A 20,186-nucleotide genomic window follows, 5' to 3' on the forward strand; every position below is an offset into this window, starting at 1 on the left:
CTACAATCCAACCCAAGTTGGCTTTCAGATACAAATTGTCTAATTTTGTCTGTGTCACTAGAGCCTCTCACAGTGTCAGGCACATTATTGGTGCTTAATAAATGCTAGGTAATTGGCTGATTTAAAAGCACAATCTTCCTAGAAATCTCCTAGACTAGGATATTTGGTCCACCAATTTGATGTGATAACCACGATACTACTAATCTTTCTATCACTAACCTCTATCCTATGTGGCCCATTCCTTCTGCCTCTACTCTCTATGGCCTCTTAAATAAAAATTAATTCACCCAAAAAAGTAACAGGAAAGGGCAAAAAGAGAGGAAAGGGGCCTTGACTCCTCTCCCAGCTAACAAATGCCTACTTTTGATAATAGTTTCATAGATACTCTGTTTTCCCTGGAGGAAGGAACCAGTTAGAAGATATTTTATAAGATCATTGGTTCTTCCTGCTAAAAGTAACCTTGGGGATTATTTGGCCAACATTCTCATTTACTAGTTGACGAAACTGGGGTTCAGAGAAGTCGAATGATTTGCCCAGGGTCTATGGCTAGTAAGTAGCAGAGCTTAGACTTGTATTAAGGTAAGCAACTTAATATAGTGGATGTAACCTGAACCTGTAGTGTAGAATATCTGGGTTCAAAACACCTGAGATTCACTCTTTGTGACTCTTAGCAAATCACTTAATTTTCTCAGCCCATTTCCTCCTCTAAAGGATGATGATAATAATATTACCTGCCTGGAAAAGTTGATTGAGGACTAAAAAGGATGATAATTGTTGAGGTACACAAATGTAAACTATTTTTTCAAAGCACCAGGGGCACTTTCTACTAGGACACACTGTCTCTTTTATAGGATGGGCATTGAGAGAGAATAATTGTAATTATCCTGAGTGTGTGCTGTGGCCCCTCACTCATCACAATGTAGGAACAATAGCCTATGGGCCTCATATCAAGGTATCTACTACATCCAGGTAAAGCAAAAGAATATGTTGTTCTCACCCTCTAAAAGTAGGGAAGTAAAAGGAAGACATACAAATGCAGCTTCAGGCTTCAGATGTAGGAGAGAACAAGAGTTTTAGAATGCTATGATGCACATCATTCCCCAGATCAGATAAGGAATCAGCCAGGCTATTTGGGACAGAAATATGAAAAAGGAAGAATAAAATCTCAAAGGTTCCCCCTCTTTCCTTTCCTACTGCAATTCCTCATACTTCCCTTGACTCACTGTGCAATGATAAGAGTCAAAGAACGGGTAATATTAGCAGCTGTCTTGTGAAAGATACTTTATGCTATCTATGACACAGAAGTGATGGATTTGGGGTGCAAAATGAGGCATAAATGTGTTTATACATATACATACACATATGTATGTATGCATGCTGTGGCCAGATAGGAAGATCTGTTTTCCTTGATTAACATATTTGTTACAATCTTTTTTTCCTTTTCTTTTCAGTGGAGTGGGGAATAAGAGGGAGAAAAAATTAATTTTTTTCATTTGTAAAAGAGAAATGGGGGAATATTATAGATGTGACCTATTGTATGCATTTTCATATTGGTCCACTATATACTTTTACTTACCTGTTTTATTTTATTACAAGAGACCTCTAAAGAAGTAGAAGTAATATATAAACACAAGTGACATAAAAACAAAATGCATCAATAAAAGTGAAAATGACCCCCTCAAAAGAAAAAGAAAAGTATTTCAGATTAATAATAGGAGCTCCAGTATAAATATTCTCTGGAAGAATAAGGGGTGAGAGAAGAACAAACCAAGGAGTAAATAATAAAATGCCATACAAATAATCCTAGCAGGCTCTTTGTTATCATTCCTAGGAATAGCTTTGTGCTTTCATAGGGCTGGAGCTGTGGTCTCAGAGGAAAAAGCTAGCACGTAGGGAATAAAATCGTGCAAGTCCATCTGTATAATATAATTACTTTTTTCCAGGAGATGTTTAGCTGAGTTGTGATTTTTTTAAATATATATCTTGTCAGACCTTCTAATATTATAATTCTCACAGTCTGGGCTAGTGGAGGTACTCTTTCAGCTCACTGATTAAGATGCCTGTGTTTGGAGCCCTGATAGCTATGAATTATATTATCGACTGTTGATCTCCCTTGGTAAGGCACAAGTCTATTTTGAGATCTTGCCCAGGACCCTCCACACAGTGTAAATATTAAAAATTATGTATGTTCTAGATCTGTGCTTCCAGCACACTGGTTATGTCTATGGACAGTGACTTCATATTGACTCCTTTAGTTTTAGAAGTTGTTTATTCCCTGATAAATATCATACAAACATTTTCCTTTTCTTTCAAGTTATTTGATGAACATATATTATGTATTTAAATGCCTTCTATTCCATCCTCAACTATAACCTTGTATTTAACTCTACCTATATAGAACCTGATTTGCCATTTGCTCCAAGTAGTTGTAATTTTTCCCCCATAAGATGCTCTTTAAAGTGAGAATTCTGTAGATAGGTGAGGATATCACATAGTGGGAAAACAGCTGAACTTGGGGTCAAGGAAGGCACAGTTGAATTTCCATCTGATAATAACTAGCTGTACTGCCACAGGCAAATCATTTAACATCTAAAACCCTTCATTTCCTCACCTGTTAAATGGAAACAATAGTTCTTATACTACCAACTTCATACACTTGTTATAAGGAATAAATGAGATAATATTTGTAAAGTGCTTTTGAAACCAAAAAAGGGCTAGATTACAGAATTCTAACTAGGACAAGGATATTAATGTTGCGTGCCAGGGCAGTAACAGATGAAGGTATGCTTCCTCTGAAGAGAAGCATCCTTCCTCCTCACAAAAATTCAGAGACCTCTATCCCTATGCCTATCAAAGACTATTGATATGGTGGTTTGAGGCCATCCACTAGTCTGCACTTGCAGCACAACCCATACCTTCAATTGCTTCAATAATAATGATCCCTATTGCATAGTAGGACAGTATTCCCTAAGTCTCACCCAAAGACTCTCATCACCATGATGCCCATCATCACTATCACCACAAGTAGGGAAGCAGGATAGGTAAGGCTCTTAAAAACGTCTTCCCCGCTTCCCAGAAGAAGTAAACCAACACTTGGACTGACCTGTAAGCCACTGCTGTCAACCACCAAAAAGCCTACCTTAACCCCTGCTACAAATGAAAGAATTTTTATTATTAGCACTAATGCTACGTGATCCATTTTTATGAAGACATCATTGATTAACATAAGAAGGAAAATTATGGAAAAAGTGATCTTATTTAATTAAATAGTAAAGCATTACTGACTACTAATGGTATATAAATTCTTGAGATACCTTCTTGCTTTACTTATATAAGAAGAAGAATTTCATTCAACTCTAGCATTTGAAAGAACCTTAGCAATCATTTAGGTTTTAGTACACTAAAAGGTCAATGAGTCAACATAATGACCTCTTAGTCTACATTAGTCTACATCAAGAGAATCATGATGACTAGACAATAGCTCAATTATATTCTGCCCTGATTAAGCAATATCTGGGGTACCAGACACTATATTTAGGAAAGAAATTGTCCTATGGGATATTTCAAGAATAAGGTAACCAGGAGAGTAAAATGGTTATATCTCACAGTTGACTATATCAACTGGGCATGTTCATCCTGTTATAAGGAAGAGGACTGTAATATGTCAAATCTACAAGGGAGAGTGGCAGGAGGATAAGGATTCTGGAATGTTGGAAGTAAGGGGGTTCAGGCAATTAATGAGGGTTCAAACTGTCTCTCTCTAGTTTGGCCTTGAAAAGACTGGCTCCTTCCTTTGGTAGCTGTATTGCTTTAATCTCCCATCCTACTTCCTTACCTGCTACTTACTGTGATCTACTGAGTTCCTGGTGTGATCCTGAGTCTTTTGGACCAGCTCTCTATAAGATCCTTCTGGTTCCAAGATCTTTTCTCTGGGCCCAGATAACCTGCCACAGACCACTTCTCTATTACCATCTAAAGGGGGTTTTGTGGAGGTTTATCCATTTTAAGGACTGGGATCTATTAGAAAGTTAGGGAGATTAGTGTAGGGAATTACTCTGAAGACTTCCTGCAAGGGAACAACTTTATATCTGGGGGGAGGTTTAGGTAGTTGATATTAGATTAGGGTTACTCAAAATCCAATTAATCTTTCCCTGTTAAAATAAATAACCCATCCATCCCTGTTACTGAGTGGTCTTTGTATGTCATCTCAGTGTCTGGTTCTGCATGCACTGGGCTTGGTTGGCCTTCCCAAACCAGTAATCTTCTGCTACTGGCCCTATCTGAACCATCTAGTCCCATCCCCTAAAATCGCCCTCTTATAATCCTAAGCAAGAGAAGACTTAAAAGACACATAGCTTTTTTCAAGTATTTGAAGAGCTATCAGGTACAAGAATGATTAGAATTATTCTGTCTTGCCAACCCCCTCCAAAGAAGGAATTAGAAATAATGGATCAGTTATCAACAAGTTCAATTTAAGGGGAAACTGCTTAACAATCAAAGATTTTTGAAAATTTAATAATGAACAATGAAATGAGTAGAACCATGAGAACATTATACACAGGCACAGAACTAATACTGGAAGAATAAGCTGAGAAGGTTTAACTACATAAAAAGATCAGAAAGATAAAACATGAAAGACTTAATTTATATATAAACATGTTGGCCTCCTTGACTATATCCTATGTGATCCAGGGAGGGTAGGGAGGTTAGGACAAGATCTTTTATGTAGATGTCAAGAAAAGTAAGGAAAACACATAGGATATTTATTATTTCAGTTGTAGAATAGTTTCTTTTCCTTTATATATGGAAATACTTATTTAGTTTGGTTTTGTAAACATTAGGAATAACCATTTAAATAATAAAACAAAATAAAATAAAATAAAATGGAATGAGCTGCCACAGGAGAGAGAGAAAAAGTCTCCATTTATTGGTGGCCCTTAAGCAAAGACTGTATGACTACTACTTTGGAATATTGTATAGTTTTGCTAATGAACAACTTAGAGTAAATGACCTCTAAGGTCCAACTCTGAGATTCTAGGATTCTTTTGCTTTGATCTTTATAAAGAAGTATCTCTTTAATGCCCATAATTCAAAAATGAGATAACTTGCTTTGATAAAAATATCTAACAACTTTCCCAGCCAATGATTAGCCAATTAATGAGGCCTGGGCATTTAAATATCAGGTATATATTTTTAAGAAATGCTTTCCTAATAATCACACATCAAGATAGTAATAACTCCAGAGACTAAAAATCCAAGGGTTATTTAAAATTCTGAACTTTTACCACACTTACATTGGCCTCTTAACTGATCCTCAGTCAGCTTTCACCATGTAACATAATCTTATTCCCTTATTGGCACCAATCCCAATGATCTCTGCTGCTGAGTATGACCACACCTTCACCAACTTTCATCCCAAGATTCCCATCATCAGGATTCCTAAAACTATGAACCAACACTAAAATTCCTTAATAAAGCAATGTCCTGATGATTTTATTGACCCTGGTCTAAAGCTAGAACATTATGGCTGACAAATCTAAAAACCAAACACAATTTGCTGAATATACTTCTTTGCTCCTAAAGAAATCTGGTAAGATAACTGGCCATAGTTTAGTCTCTTTAAATTACAACCCACATTCACGGGGCCACCAAACTAGGTTGTTAAGACAATAACCTCCAAGAATTGATTTATAGATAATCACTTCTATTTCTTTATGAGTTTGGAAATCATTATTCAGGCAAGTACTGACCCCATGATAGTATGTTTTATAAAAATGTTAATTCCTGGCTAACTTTTTTGGCTGACTAACAAATACTCCCAGATGGCAGAAGATAAATAAAATTAATCAAAGTATATCCTTCTAACTCTCAAACTTTTATCCAATTAGATTCTAAAGTAGGTTTGCTGCATAGCTAAAGATCCTTACACATCTGGGAAACTTCCTAAAAACTTTTTATTCTGTACTATATCTATGATCTTTCCAGAAGATACTTAGGGAACATATAATAGTCTCAAAAATAATACTAAAGAAGGTGCTTCACCCATTGTCTGGGAGTGATAAGTCTGAGACTATTAGAGACTCTCTAATTGAGGCTAATATGATCTTAGGTTGCACTAAAAGAAATACTGGTTTCAGAACAGATGAAGTAATAGTTCCAGTACTTTTCCCAGATCAACCACTTATAGAAGATTATGTTCAGTCCTGTACACTACACCTTAGAAAGAACAATAATAACTGGAAGAGATCCAAAGCAGGAAAATCCAGGATGGAAAAAAAGATTAGAAAATATGGCCCATAAGAATTGATTGAAGGAACTAGAGGGTATTTACCCTAAAAGGTTAAAGTCAACATGACAGCCTTCTTCAAGTTATTGGAAGGGCTGCTGTTATAGAAAAGAAATTGGAGTTGTTCTGACTAGCCCCCAGAGATCAAATCTAAGAGCAAACAGAAAAATGCCCAAATGTGGATTTCATCTCAAAATAAGGGAAAATTTTGTAATGATTGTCTTTTTTCCAAAGTAGGATGAACTGTCCTAGCAGTCAGAAAGTGACCTATCACTGGAGATCTTCAAACAAAGGATGGATGACCACTTGTCTAGGATACTGTAAGAAGAATTATTGTTCAAGTACTGTATGGATGGCAATTAAATTTAATCAAAGTAAATTCCCTCTCAAACATTTATCCAAATAGATTTCAAAGTAGGCTTGCTGCCATTCCCCTTCTATAAAAGATCCTTGAAAGTTATGGACAAAAATGACTAGAATATGAAGTCATGGATAAGTTGCAATTTGTATCATTAAAAGGAATACCTCCATCAATGAAATCACATAGCATAGAGTATAATTTATGTGAAAGAACTTGGTATACCACAAGGTTCTTCATGAATCTCACATATTACTTCACAAAATAGATTATGGTCAGTTTCTAGTACTTTTTTCTAGAGTGAGTTGATTATAAAACAAAAGTTATGAACCTCTAAATTCTCAATTAACGTCCTTCTCCAATGCCTCGTTGTGACATGGAGTATACCTAGGAATTTCAAAGTCTATGGCAGTAAGATCCATCTCTGTTAGGTCCTAGCAAGTTGTAAAGACCTTAAGTATTGGCCAGGCAATGCACCACATATCTGTTGTCCAAGGAAAAGTCCTAGATTCTAAGGTCAGAAAGGTTCATCAACAAATCTCAGAATTTAAATGGGCCTTGGACGTTGTCTAGTAAAATTCATATTTGAATAGAAATTGACCATTAGGTTTAAATGTATTTAGCCATAGACACTCATGAAGAGCAAGAGAGGGAAATGAGGGACTATACACAAAAACAAATATAAGACAACGTTGAGGACCTTTAAGAAGAGAATGAAGAAATAAAAAAGTGGAGGGGTTCTAATATGAATCAACTGAGATATTCCATATAGATAAAATTGCTGATCATTAAGTCAACATCTAATATGTTTAAAATTTTGCCATCTACCTCAAAAAAGAGAGTGTGAAGTTCATTACAATGATATCTGTTATAGAAATTCCAAGTCATACTTTAAAGGTTGTGGTAAAAGTCCCTCTGCTAAGAATAAAAGAAAAATAAATACTAGTCAGGACTCTTAAGTCACAAAAAAATTTAGAATAGGGGGCCTTAACTTGGGGTCTATATATTTCAGGGGATTTGTAAATTTAAATGAGGAAAAAATCATGTCTTCATTTTCATTAACATCTCTTTAAAATTTGGCCATGTTGTCAATTATTTAAGAACATTATTCTGAGCAGGAGATCTGAGTAGGCTTCACTAGACTTTCAAACAGGTTCATGAAACACAAGGAAAAAAGGAAAAGATCTCTTATTTTGTAACATGGAATTAAGCAAATATGACTTACTTAATAGTAAACTTTCATTACTCTTATCTAAATCTCTTTTAAACTTCATAATACATACCCCTAAAAATTTAGATATACTGAATAAGGAAAAATTCAGAGAAGTCAAAAGTTAAATATTTTTTTTAAGTTCAAGAAACTGGACCTAAATTATACTTATGCAGAAACCGTCCAAAGCAGCAGATCCCAGCAGGCCTAGCTTCAAAAACAATGATCCATCATCACAGCAATCTCCCACATCCCAACAAAGTTGTTAACCCCCAGGATATATTTAATCAAATGTTATTTCATTGTGCAGAGTCCAATGTTTTGGCAAGTGCCCCTTTTTACAGATAAAGATTGCAGCTATTTAAACACAACTCCAAGTATGCTGAGGCAAATGCACCACCTCACTGAACTGATGTCACAAGGTGTGAAAGCCTTCTGGCTCTAATTTCAGAGATGTGCTGCAGCAACCATAGGAGGAAAGAAGAAAAAAAATATCACTTTAATCAAACATAGATTAACTCCTTCTGTACTAACCTTTGCAGAGCAGCTGGTGCATACACATGCATACACATATGTATAAAGATATGAAAATGTATGTATACAGAAACACACAAATTATACATCTATATGTTTATGCACACAGATCCATATATATCATATACTAGAAGAGTACAAAATAAAGCAGCAAACTGTCGCATAGAAACAAGGAAGACCTCATGGAGGAGATGGAGCTTGAATATAGGTTTAAAAAATGGGAAAAAATTCAACTGACAAAAAGGGATAAAGGACATTCCAGGAAAAGGAACGATTGCAACTAAGAAAACAGAGAAACCTGGTAAACAGAGGAATAATGTGTAAAGAGACTAGAAGGGTAAGTATTGGAATATAAAATCTCTTGAATACCAGATAAAGGAATTTTATTGGATCAAATGAAAATTTCAGAGCAGAATGTTCGTATGACTAGATTTAGGTATAAGGAATATGATTTGGAGGCAGCTAAGTTATGGAGTCAGGAAGATTTATCTTCCTAAGTTCAAATCCAGTCTCAGATATTTCCCACCTGTATGATCTGAGCAAGTTACTTAACTGTTTATCTCAGTTTCCTCATCTGTAATTTGAGAGAAGAAAATGACAAACCAATCCAGTATCTTTGCCAAGAAAATACCAAAAGGGATCACAAAGAGTCAGATAGAACAGCACAACAAAAACAATTCTAGCAGTAATGTGAAGAATGGATTGAGGTGGCAGATCAGTAGTTCCATGAATTGAGAGCCAGGCTTAGAGATGGGAGGTCCTGGGTTCAAATATGATCTCAGATATTTCCTAGCTGTGTTATCTTGGACAAGCTACTTAATCCCAGTTGTCTAGATTTTTACCATTCTTCTGCCTTGGAACCAATAAATAGTACTGATTCTAAGAATGTAAGGGTTGTTTTTTTAAAGAATGGATTGAAAGGAGGAGAAATCAAAGCATATATGTGTGTCTGTGTGTATAATGCTCATGTGCTTATATAAATACATATAAAAGTATGCAGTACGTTGTTTTTAACACTGAATTTTAAGACCATATTTTTGGATTTTTAAAATCTTTTCTTCTACAAGAAAAATTAAATCAGAGATGTAATTATTCCCTTTCTACTAAATAAGGTAACAGTTGGCATTTATTCATTGTCTAGCATAATAGAAAAAGGTCATAAATAATGTCAGAACTAGAAAGCCAAGAAACCTCTGAGTCATCTCAGTATTTATATGGAATAAAGTATAAATATTTATGGTGACAAAATATCAAATAGTAAATTCAATCACCAAATAATAGATCAAACAATCAATACCAAATAGACCAAATATCAGTCCTTTAAGTACAAGAAGGCTCACTACGTTTCATCTTGCCTTAAGTGCAGTGACTGTTTTAGTCTTCTTCATTTCAACCTAACCTCTTATACTGCAGGCTGTTGGTGCCTCAGGGCTCAAATATCAGGTTATTACCTACTCGTAGAGTTAAGACCATGTCTTGATTTCAACTTGTTTGTTTTTTTCTTAGTTCTCAGGGAAACTAGTCCCTGATGTTTTCTCTTCCTTTGCCTTCTTAGAGTAGTGACCCCTTTGGAACAATGTGAAACAACTCTCATTTTACCCTTGGTTTCTTATGCCTTTTATAGTAGAAACCTCTAGCATCATTGCATCTGTCAAGCTATTTCCAATCATTACAATTTATTTAATGCAATAGACACTTACAAAATGCCTATTACATTTAATTCAATTCAATAAATATTTATTAAACATCTACTGTATTCTTGTCACTATTCAAGCATCTGGGGATATAAAGAGAAATATAAAGACAAAATAAAAACTAATCCTTTCCCTAATGGAGCTTACATTCTCCTGAGGGCAATAACCTATTAAAAAAGCACATGTACAGGATAATTTTTGAGGTCTATCAACTCATTCTTTCCCATAATGAAGGCTTTCTAAAAGTGAATAATGGGGCACCTAGGATAGTTAAATGGATATAACAGACTGCCAATCCTGGAAGTTAGAGGTCCTGAGTTCAAATCCGACCTCAGAGACTTCCTAGCTATGTGATCCTCGGTAAGTCATTTAACCTCAATTGCCTAGCCCTTCCTGCTATTATGCCTTAGAATCAATACTTAGCAAACAGCATAGACAGAAGATAAGAGGTTTTTTGTTTCTAAAAATGAATTATCTGGCTTCCTGAAGGATTAAAGGTCTATAGTATTTTTTAACAATAAATGTATATATTATATCCAATTACATTCAAGCCTTTTCATACCACAACTATGAACTAAACATGAAAAGTTCTCTTCCCAAATATGGGTGGGTAATCATTAACAATATAATACTCTCCATTAAATTTTGATGCATTATTTACTCACCTTTTCCATAACCTTATTTATCACTGGAGTGTTGGGTGCATATAATATCTTCCCATGCAATAAAGGCTTTAGAAAAGCCCACACCAAAGCTCCATTTGGAAACTGTAAAATTTCCTGATAAAGGTTCAAGCAAAATGGTGCTGTTTTAACAAAAGAAGTCATTGGTTAGAAGGTGATTCTTGATGCAAGTGAAAGAGCATCTAATAGTAACAATAATACATTTCCAAAAGACTGTAAAATCTTGATGGCTTAAATTGTGTTCCATATTTCCACTTCCAACTTGTCTACTGATAGATCAGGAAATTGTTCAAAAACAACCTTTTTTTCTCCAGAATTTATTCATTAATTCATTTCCAGGAACTCTAGGCCCCTTTTAGCTCTTTGGGGAAGATAAAGCTATGACCCTCAACCAAAACTGAAAATATGCCATTATCAAAGCAATGAAGCATACAGTTTGTAGGAATAGATATAAATTAATTTCATTTGTAAATTAGTTAATTATTATCATAATAGCCAACAAAGGAAGTATGGTAAAATGGGAAGAATCCTAGACCTCAAGAGCAGGGAAATGAGTTCAAATCCTATATCTCACATATTAGCTAAGGGCATTGTTTAGTTTATTTAACCTCTCCAAGTCTCAGTTTTCTTTATTTATAAAATACATATATTAACAGCTGCAGTAACTAGTATCCCAGGATTGTTGTGAGAATTGAGAAAGAAGATGTAATGTACTTCATTTACTGTAAATAAAATTATGAGTTTTTATTATTAACTATATTCTCCTTTCAGACTTCTCTTCCATACAAGTTAACATGTACCAAGACCTGACTTCTTTTTTGCATCATGAACCCATCTGGCAATTTGGTGAAGCTAATGGATCCTTATTCAAAATATGTTTTTTTTAAAGCATAAAACAAAATTCATAGGGCTGCAAAGGTGGTCCAGTTGATAAGTGCTAGGTTTAGAGTTTAAATCCAGCCTATGATACTTTGCTACTATGTGACCCCAAATGAGCCACTTAACTCTCATTTGCCTCAGTTTTCCATCAGTAAAATGGAAATAACAATAGCACCTACTCCCTCAGGATTGTTGAGGATTAAATAAAATTACTGTGCAATGCTTAGCATAGTGTATGGCACATAGTAAGTGCCATATAAATGTTAGCTAATGTAATTATATTGAAACAGTTATAAAAAAAAAGTTGTCAGATTCTAGGTTGAGTCCCTGATATATATAGTGTAATGCAGGGTTACAAGCTTAAGCCTTTGCTTTTGCAAATTCAACTGTAAGCAGCCCTGGCAGTTAGGGGTTTTAGAATGTTCAGAAAGACAGTTGGAGCCTGAGGCTATAAATATTGCTGAAGCTCCAACTGAAGGGCTTTTGCCTTTTGGCTTCGGCATTGGCCTGTGCTGATTGTCTTTGGGGAATTTGGACCTAGTCTGATTTCTCTGGACTTCTCCCTGATCTCTCCATCTACATCCCTGCTATTTCCCCTGAATTTCCCTTTGGGCCCGTGGAGGAAGGGTAGGCTTATTGGTTAGAAATCTTGGGTTTAGTTTCTGTAGGCAAGTAGAGCATCCTAAAGCAAGCCACCCCTATTTTAGTGATTCAACAAATACTTTATTTCAAGGAAGTCAAACCTTCCTGACTGGAAGAGCCGGACTCTCTCCATTTAACCCTCTCCTGTGACCCATCCCCCAGCACCAGACTTCTCCCTAGCAGCAGTTATAAAACCTAAAACCCCTCTTTCCCTCTGATTATCCCTGATATTAATAAATCCCTCTGTTACCTGTACAAAGCCTCTGGTGAATCATTGTATTGAATATTAAGGCAAAGGCTGAAGAGGGAAGAAATTACTTTCTTTATTTCTTGAGGGAAACCTAGGCATCCATCTTGGGCAGGAAGTACCCAGCTGAGACTTCCTGCAGACATCAGTTACACTGACAGGGAGGAGCCTTTGACTCCTCCCTCAAAGGGACCTTAGAAATTAACAAGAGAAAACCCTCCAGCCAGACCTAAATATTTCTGACTGGCCCAATTCCTCCTGTATCATAGAGATACTTTCCCTGCCTGAAGAACCCAGCCTAGTTCCTCCCAGTACCCTCTGTCTCTAGCCTCAGTGAATAAGCTTGTTTGAGCTGCCCTCCTTTTATTCCCTTCCATTCCCTTACCTTCCTACATACCACCTCATTCATCCCTTTCCATAAGGTCAGCAATCTCCTCATTCCTCCTCCTTAACCTAATCATCCCCTTTATCCCTCCCTATACCAAATTGCCTACTTATTCTATAACAATAGTCACATCTGAAAATCAATGATAACTAAGAGACAAAGAGAAAGCATGCTTGTGTCCCAAGCACAAATCAGTTTATTAGCAAGGCTAGCAATTGCCAATCCAAGTAGTCAATGGCCTCTCAGAAACCAGAGACCCAGTAGAAGGCTAACATTTTTATAATGAACAAAGAGGAACATTATGTTACACAATTTTGAGCAGCATAGGCATTCTCATTTGAAGTTGGTCTAAGTATTACAAAATTTGCAGCATATACTAGAATGTTTTTTCGGGGGTTGGGCCACTTCTGATAAAAGGGAACATGGTGATTAGAATATTTCTTTAGCAAGATTTTCAGGTACATCCTCTGTGCATACAAAAGCATCCATTACTCTCATTTCCCCCTATTAAACATATCAGCAAGCAAATTAATATGAATTATAGTCAAATAAAGCTAAGCTTAAAAATGAGGAATAATCACAAGATGAAGACATCTGATTATTGTAATTCTACAACACTATAAACATATGCTACTGATGATTATTTCTATAATTGAATCTTCTAAGTTTGGAGTCATGAAATATATATAAATATATTCACGTATTTATATACATATATACTGCAACAGATCTCTTCCTTATTTTTTTCACTATGACTTACTTTTGTTAAAAAAAAAAAAAAGTATCATCCTGTTCTCAATTTAGTTAGTTTGGTCCTTGGAAAATAGAAACACAGCTTATCACCAAACTCATCTTTTAAAAGGTTTTCATCTTGGGGTAGAGATGACCCTGAATTCTCCATGACTGTTCCCATGTATTACCATGTATTGCAAACTCCAGAAGGGTATATAGAGTGCTCTCAAGTTCATATTAATCAAAATTGCTAATAACAGATATCTATCTTACTTGAATCTTTGGGGATGTTGAATTTTTTCTTGTCATCCTCTAGGAGATCATTCACTCTGGGTAAGTTAATGAACATGTTAGAGTTGCTGAGGAAGGATGCTTCTTCTTTGCAAACCATCTTCATCACAGACTGGAGAGAGCCAAAGGTTGAACTTCGAGTCTGAACATCTTGTGGAAACTAGAAAAAAAAATTGAATGAGAGCAAGGGGAAATGGTTAGTTTTCAACAATCCCTTCCCCAAAATTCCAAGACTATGGACATTCTTCCATCTAAACACATCCGAAAAGGTCCATAAAACAGGGATATGGAACTCAGGCTAGGATCTTCTGTTTTTATGTTAACATAAAAAAGATAATTACAATGTCTTGAGAGTCCAAGTCAAATGCTATCTACTCCAAATGCATCTTTATTTTCACATTTAACATCTCTTTTCCCTCTGCCTTTTCACAAGTGATCCTGTATGTTCTGTTATGCTTTTGTGCCTATAATGTTCTCCCTCTTCACCTAAACTTTATTGAACCCCTAACATATTCCAAGGCACAGCTGGTGTACAACCTCTTACACAAGACCTGTAAGTGCTATGTTCTCCTGATTTTTTAATCTGTACATCTTTTTTTTTTGGCCTGTGTACATACTATATTTCTCACAGAGTGTGGGATCCTGGAGGTCATAGGTTTTTCCATTTTTATCTTTGTGGCCCTAGAATTGCAAATAGTAGAGACAGAGAGGGGAGGAGACATAAGATTTCACTGCTCTAGGGAACTCCCAGATAAAGAGATATTTCCTACTAATGTAACTGGAGTATTGCCTAAAGCAAAAAGAAGTAAAATGACTTGCCCAGGGTCACATTAATAATATGTGTCAAAGACAGGACCTGAACTTAAGTCTTTCTGGCTTTGAGGTCTTCACTTTATCTGTTATATCTTTCTACTTCTTCAAAACTATTTATTAAATTGAACTAATGAACTGTCAATCAGGGATCACCTTACTATAGCAATTTCATCTGGTACATAACTTGGCACCTCCTTAATTTGTTTATCCTATAATGCTGAATAGTGCTATTTGGGTTGGAATATTTTCTACCTATTAGACTATTAAATACGTATGGCCAAGGAGAATTTTATTTCTAAATTTTGTAATTCTAAGAACCTAGCACAGTATTCTCTGTCCAAATGTTTTTTGATTTTTTTTAAAACATGGGAGCAACTAGGTAGCACAGCAGATAGAGTGCCAGGCCTAGAGTCAGAAAAACTTGGGTTTAAATCTAGCCTTAGACACTTCCTAGTCATGCATATCTGGGCAAGTCACTTAACCTCATTTCCCAACCTTTGTGCTTCTACCTTAGAGTTGTTACTAGGATAGAAAGTAGGGGTTTGCCAGTGGAATTGTGTATCTGCTAAGGGGTGTAGGGGGCTTTGGGGAGAGGGAAAGAACATGAAATATGTAACTATGGGGAAATATTCAAAATAATTTTTTTAAATTAAATTAAATTAAATTTACAAAAAGAAAGTAGGGGTTTAAAAAGTAAAAAAGTAAAATAAAATAAAAAACTAGGACAATGTGCCCTGTCAAAAATATCATAAACATGTGAAAATTCCAGTGCAAGAAGTACGATTTACCATTTTGTCAAACATCTATCATGGCTTGAGGTGAAAGAGATTGAAATCAACCACATATCTGGACCAATGGGGGCATAATTTAATGAATAGCTAAAAAGTCATCTGTAATAAAAATATTCATTTTTTGGATTGTAAAGAAGTGCTTCTAAAGTACTTAACTATCTTTATAATTAGCACATATATACATATATAAATATATATATACATATATAATAGTCACTGGGGACCCACTGTGAAAATTTCCAGTTCTAATGGTGATTATCAATGCTTAACCATTTATTAAGTATCTATTAATACCCTGCCATCTAAATGGTAGTGAAAAGAGTGCCAGGTTTTGAGGCAGGAAGACCCAAATTCATACGTAGCCTTAAACACGAGCTGCATAACCCTGGGCATTTCATTCAAATTCTGTTTGCTTCAAGTTCCTCATGTGTTTTAAAATTGGAATAAATAGTATTACCTAAATCCCAAGGTTGTTTTGAGGCTGAAATGAGATAATAATTTTAAAGAGCTTAGCATGATACCTACCTAGCATATAGTAAGTGATATGGAAATATTACCTCTTATCTTTGTAATAACCTGTAGTTAGTATCTCTGACTCAACTCTCTCTATTTCAGTCTATCTTCTACTCAGTTATCCACTGGATCTTCCAAAGAAAACAAATCTTATCATATCATTCCCCCCACCAAAATAATTTAATAAACTCCAGTGGCTTCTTATTAACTCCAGAACCAAATATAAAATCCCTGTTTGGCTTTTAAAGCTTTTCATTACCTGGACTTTTCCTGCCTTTCCAATTTTTCACCTTTCTTCAAGCCACATTCTTTATGATCCAGTGGTTCTGGCCTCCTTTGCTATTTCTCCTACAAGCTATTCCAATTCCATTTCCCAATTCTGTTCCCCCATGTCTGGAATTCTCTGTCTCTCTCCATCTCTGCCTCCTGGCTATCTTGGCTTCCTTCACATGTGAACTAAAATCTAACCTTTCTTTATCCTCCTTAATGATAACGACTTCCTTCTATTTATTATTATTATTATATCTGCTTATTACATTAAATTATCTCTAATTTATTGTGTAAATTTGTTTATGCATAGTTGTTTACATATTGTCTCCCCCATTAGATTGTGAGCTATCTGGTACACACTAGATGCTATAAAAAAATTAGCTAATTAACTAGATGAAGTGCAATTAGGGGGAGAAGAGAGAAGACAAGAAAAGATTACATACAGTAAATCAGGAACTTTCTTTGTAGGAAACTAAAAACTCTGCAAAGTAGAGGTGAAAAGGGAGAGAGCATCATAGACTTCAGTAAAGCCTGTGCAAAAACACATAGATGGAACATGGAAGAACCAGGAGCACAATTTGACTAAACAGATGTAATGAGTAATAAATCTGGAAAGGTTTGGATGGAGTGAAATTGTGATGGGTGGCCTGTAACTATCAACCAATGAACACATATTTATCAAGAAATTGTTCTTTCGTTCAAAATCTTAGACAGTTGCCCATGCGCGCTGAAAGTTTAAGTGACAATTCCAGGGTCACATGGCTATACATATGTCAGATCTAGAACTAGAGCCCATATTTTTTGACTCCAAAGCCAACTTTTCAAGATAGACATTATTTGTACTAAATAGGCATTTCAAACACTTGTTTCACTATATTTGAAAATAATTTATTCTCTAAATTAATCTAAGCATTCTCTTGAAATCTCATTTATACTGCTGATTTGCTCAAAGAATCATTTTTTTTCATAGATAATACAAAAGTAAATACCAGCTGAGCCCAGTTAATGACCACAAACTCTGGATTAATTTGGATCTACGTTTCAGAGATTTTAATGGTATTGTACAAATCCAGTCTAGAGGGAAAATGATGGCTCAAAATCAACCCATTCTTCTTTCATGTTCTAGCACCAAACTTTGTTGACTAGTTTTAGGTTCTTATATTTCTTCATCTAATATGAGCACCAGTCCTTGAAAACCTGGAAAACCCAATAGAAACATCAATTATAGCTACTTTCAAAGTAGCTCAAGATGCAACACACAAACCTGTGGAAATGCAGGAATATCAAGCAAAGGAATACTTTTTAGTGACTGAAGAAATTCAGGGAGATATTTGAGAATATGCTCAGCCTTGGTAAGTAGGGAGTCGATGCTCGAAACCACATCCAACAAGGAGTTCAGTAAGGAATTTGCCTCTGGTGGTATCAACATCTGAAAGAATAAAAAGGTTTTGGAGCAACAGAGTGACAAGAGAATTTTATAAAATAAGACTAATCTCATGGGGATATATAAAATGGATTAAAGGAAAAAAGAATCTTGAGAGAGAAATTGGTTAGGAAATTATTGCAATATTAATGGGATAATAAGTATCTGAACTAGGATAATTAGAAGTGTGAATGCAGTAAGGATAGCAGGTAGCATGGTAGGTATACAGTGCTAGGCTTTGAGTCAGGAAGACTCAAGTTCAAATCCATCTTCAGATACTTCCTAGCTCTGTGACTCTCAGTAAATCACTTGGCCTTTATCTGACTCAGTATCCTCATCTGTAAAATGGGCATAATAATAGCACCTGCAATTACTTGGTTACTGTGAAGATCAAATGAGATAATAATTATAAAGTACTTAGCATAGTACCTAGTACTTAATAAGCCCTATTTAAATGTTAGGTAGTACTAGTACTAGTTAGAAGTAGTAAGTGTGTGAGAAGTTTGAGATATATTTCAGAAGTGGAATAGGAAGGAATTAAAGACTATATATGTGATAGTAACAAGCTTAAGTCAAACACGATGTTGAGATTTTTGGCCTGCTAGAAGTATTTTGACAGGATAGAAAAGTAGGAGAAAAAAATAGTATTTAAAAGAAAAGACTACCACATTGCTTATCTTTAACAATTTTACATGCAAAAATGTTTCTTTGTTGTTTTCTGATTTGTGTTCCTAATACAGTCAAGCTTTTCTCAGACTAAAATATAACCCCAAGCCTGGAAGAGTCACTTCTGGCCAATGTCCATAATAAAACAAGGGATAAGATTCAAATGTGTGGAAAGCAAAAAGACCTAGTCTCCTTTTGGTTTGGGGCAACTGGATGGCATAGTGGATAGAATGCCAAGCCAGGTGTCAGGAAGACTCATCTTGATGCCCTGAGCAAGTTACTTAACCTAGTTTGTCTCAGTTTCCTCATCTATAAAATGAAATGGAAAAGAAAATGAAAAACAACTCTAGCATCTTTGCCAAGAAAGCCCCAAATGGAACCATGAAGAATCAGACACAACTAAAAACTCAATAGCAAGAACAACAACTTCTTTCTTAGACAGACAGTAATCTGGGAGTTTCTAACCTAAAAGCAATGAGGTGTCTGTAACAAAGGAGGGTGTTTTAGTCCCTGACACCTGGGCTGAAAGAATAGATCATTTTTAAGAAACTCTGTCTCTCTTTTATTAGGTACTGGGGCTGTGGTGGCTCACATCCATTGGCTAAGGCTTGAGATGTCAGTTTACCTTTTTCATAGAGTATTTCTAAGCATTGTATCCTAGCAAAGTGGGTTTGATGTGGCTAAAAAAAGGCCAGTAGACATGAAGCCTAGAATCTGGTAACAGAGAGCAGCTTATGAGACAAGTTGAGTGAAGTATACTCTAGAGCATTGAGAAATCCAAGACAGAGAGAGGCAGAGAGATGGAGAAAGAGAGATAGAGAGACAGAGAGAAGAGTAGAGACATACACAGGACCTAGTTATACACCTAGCAAAGGTACATAAATGGCAACACGATAACTTTACCAGGGGACATGGATGGACACTTACAGCATTAGAACTATGATTTGTTCCTCCATGAATATAACTTGCCCATACACGTTCCCTAGAAGTATGGCTCCAAGCTTGATCTTATTGATGATCTATAAGATATATATGTATATATTTTGAAAGCTACTTTTCTAACTATATTACTTTATTAGATGCATTTGCCTTAAAAAAATCTGAGTCCTTAAACCAGACTTTAAAAGTCTGGCCTCGGATACTTTCTAGCTGTGTCAACCTGGGCAAGTCACTCAACACCATTTGCCTAGCACTTACCACTCTTCCACCTAAGAACCAGTACTAAGTATCACATATAAGACAGAAAGTAAGAGTTATTTTTTAAAGAGCAAAAGCAAAAAAAAAAGTTAAACACATAGAGATATGACTTTGAATAAATACAGACCTAAAGAATACCCAAAACTTGATACAGATTTTCTGGATGCACCACTGTGAAAAAGGGTCCTCAAAATGCTATGTATGTTATTTATCAATTGCATAGACTGATTACAATTCAGAATTGATTATAATTAAATATTGTCTGAAAAATTGATATATTTTAAATCACCATTCAGTCAATTTTTATTCAATAAACTCATACCTATAATCATTAAACAAATATCATCCAAAGTCCAAAATCTATTAACACAAACAAAATACCCTAAGAAACAGTCTTTGGTGAGCACTAGAATTGTGATTTCATTAATATAGAGAACTCCTCAGTAAAGAAACTCCCTCTCTCCTATTGACTTTGCAACTCAGAGAGTTAGAAAGTTACCTAGAAGTCAAATGACTTGCCCTAGATCAAATAGCAAATATGTATATGAATATATTTTTCATTTATTTCAGTA

At 35.4% G+C, this 20,186-nt stretch overlaps 1 protein-coding gene across 1 annotated transcript in view; it reads right to left on the reverse strand.

Annotated features, from left to right (window-relative positions):
- The window catches only part of ABCA13 (ATP binding cassette subfamily A member 13), a 474,630-nt gene that overhangs the window by 286,840 nt on the left and 167,604 nt on the right, over positions 1–20,186 (reverse strand). Inside the window, 3 exon segments of the mRNA XM_044676455.1 lie at positions 10,748–10,887; positions 13,924–14,101; positions 17,593–17,757. Of these exon segments, the coding sequence (XP_044532390.1) occupies positions 10,748–10,887; positions 13,924–14,101; positions 17,593–17,757 (483 nt within the window).

Source organism: Gracilinanus agilis, chromosome 1 (assembly GCF_016433145.1).
Source record: "Gracilinanus agilis isolate LMUSP501 chromosome 1, AgileGrace, whole genome shotgun sequence".
In the NCBI taxonomy this organism is placed as follows: domain Eukaryota; kingdom Metazoa; phylum Chordata; class Mammalia; order Didelphimorphia; family Didelphidae; genus Gracilinanus; species Gracilinanus agilis.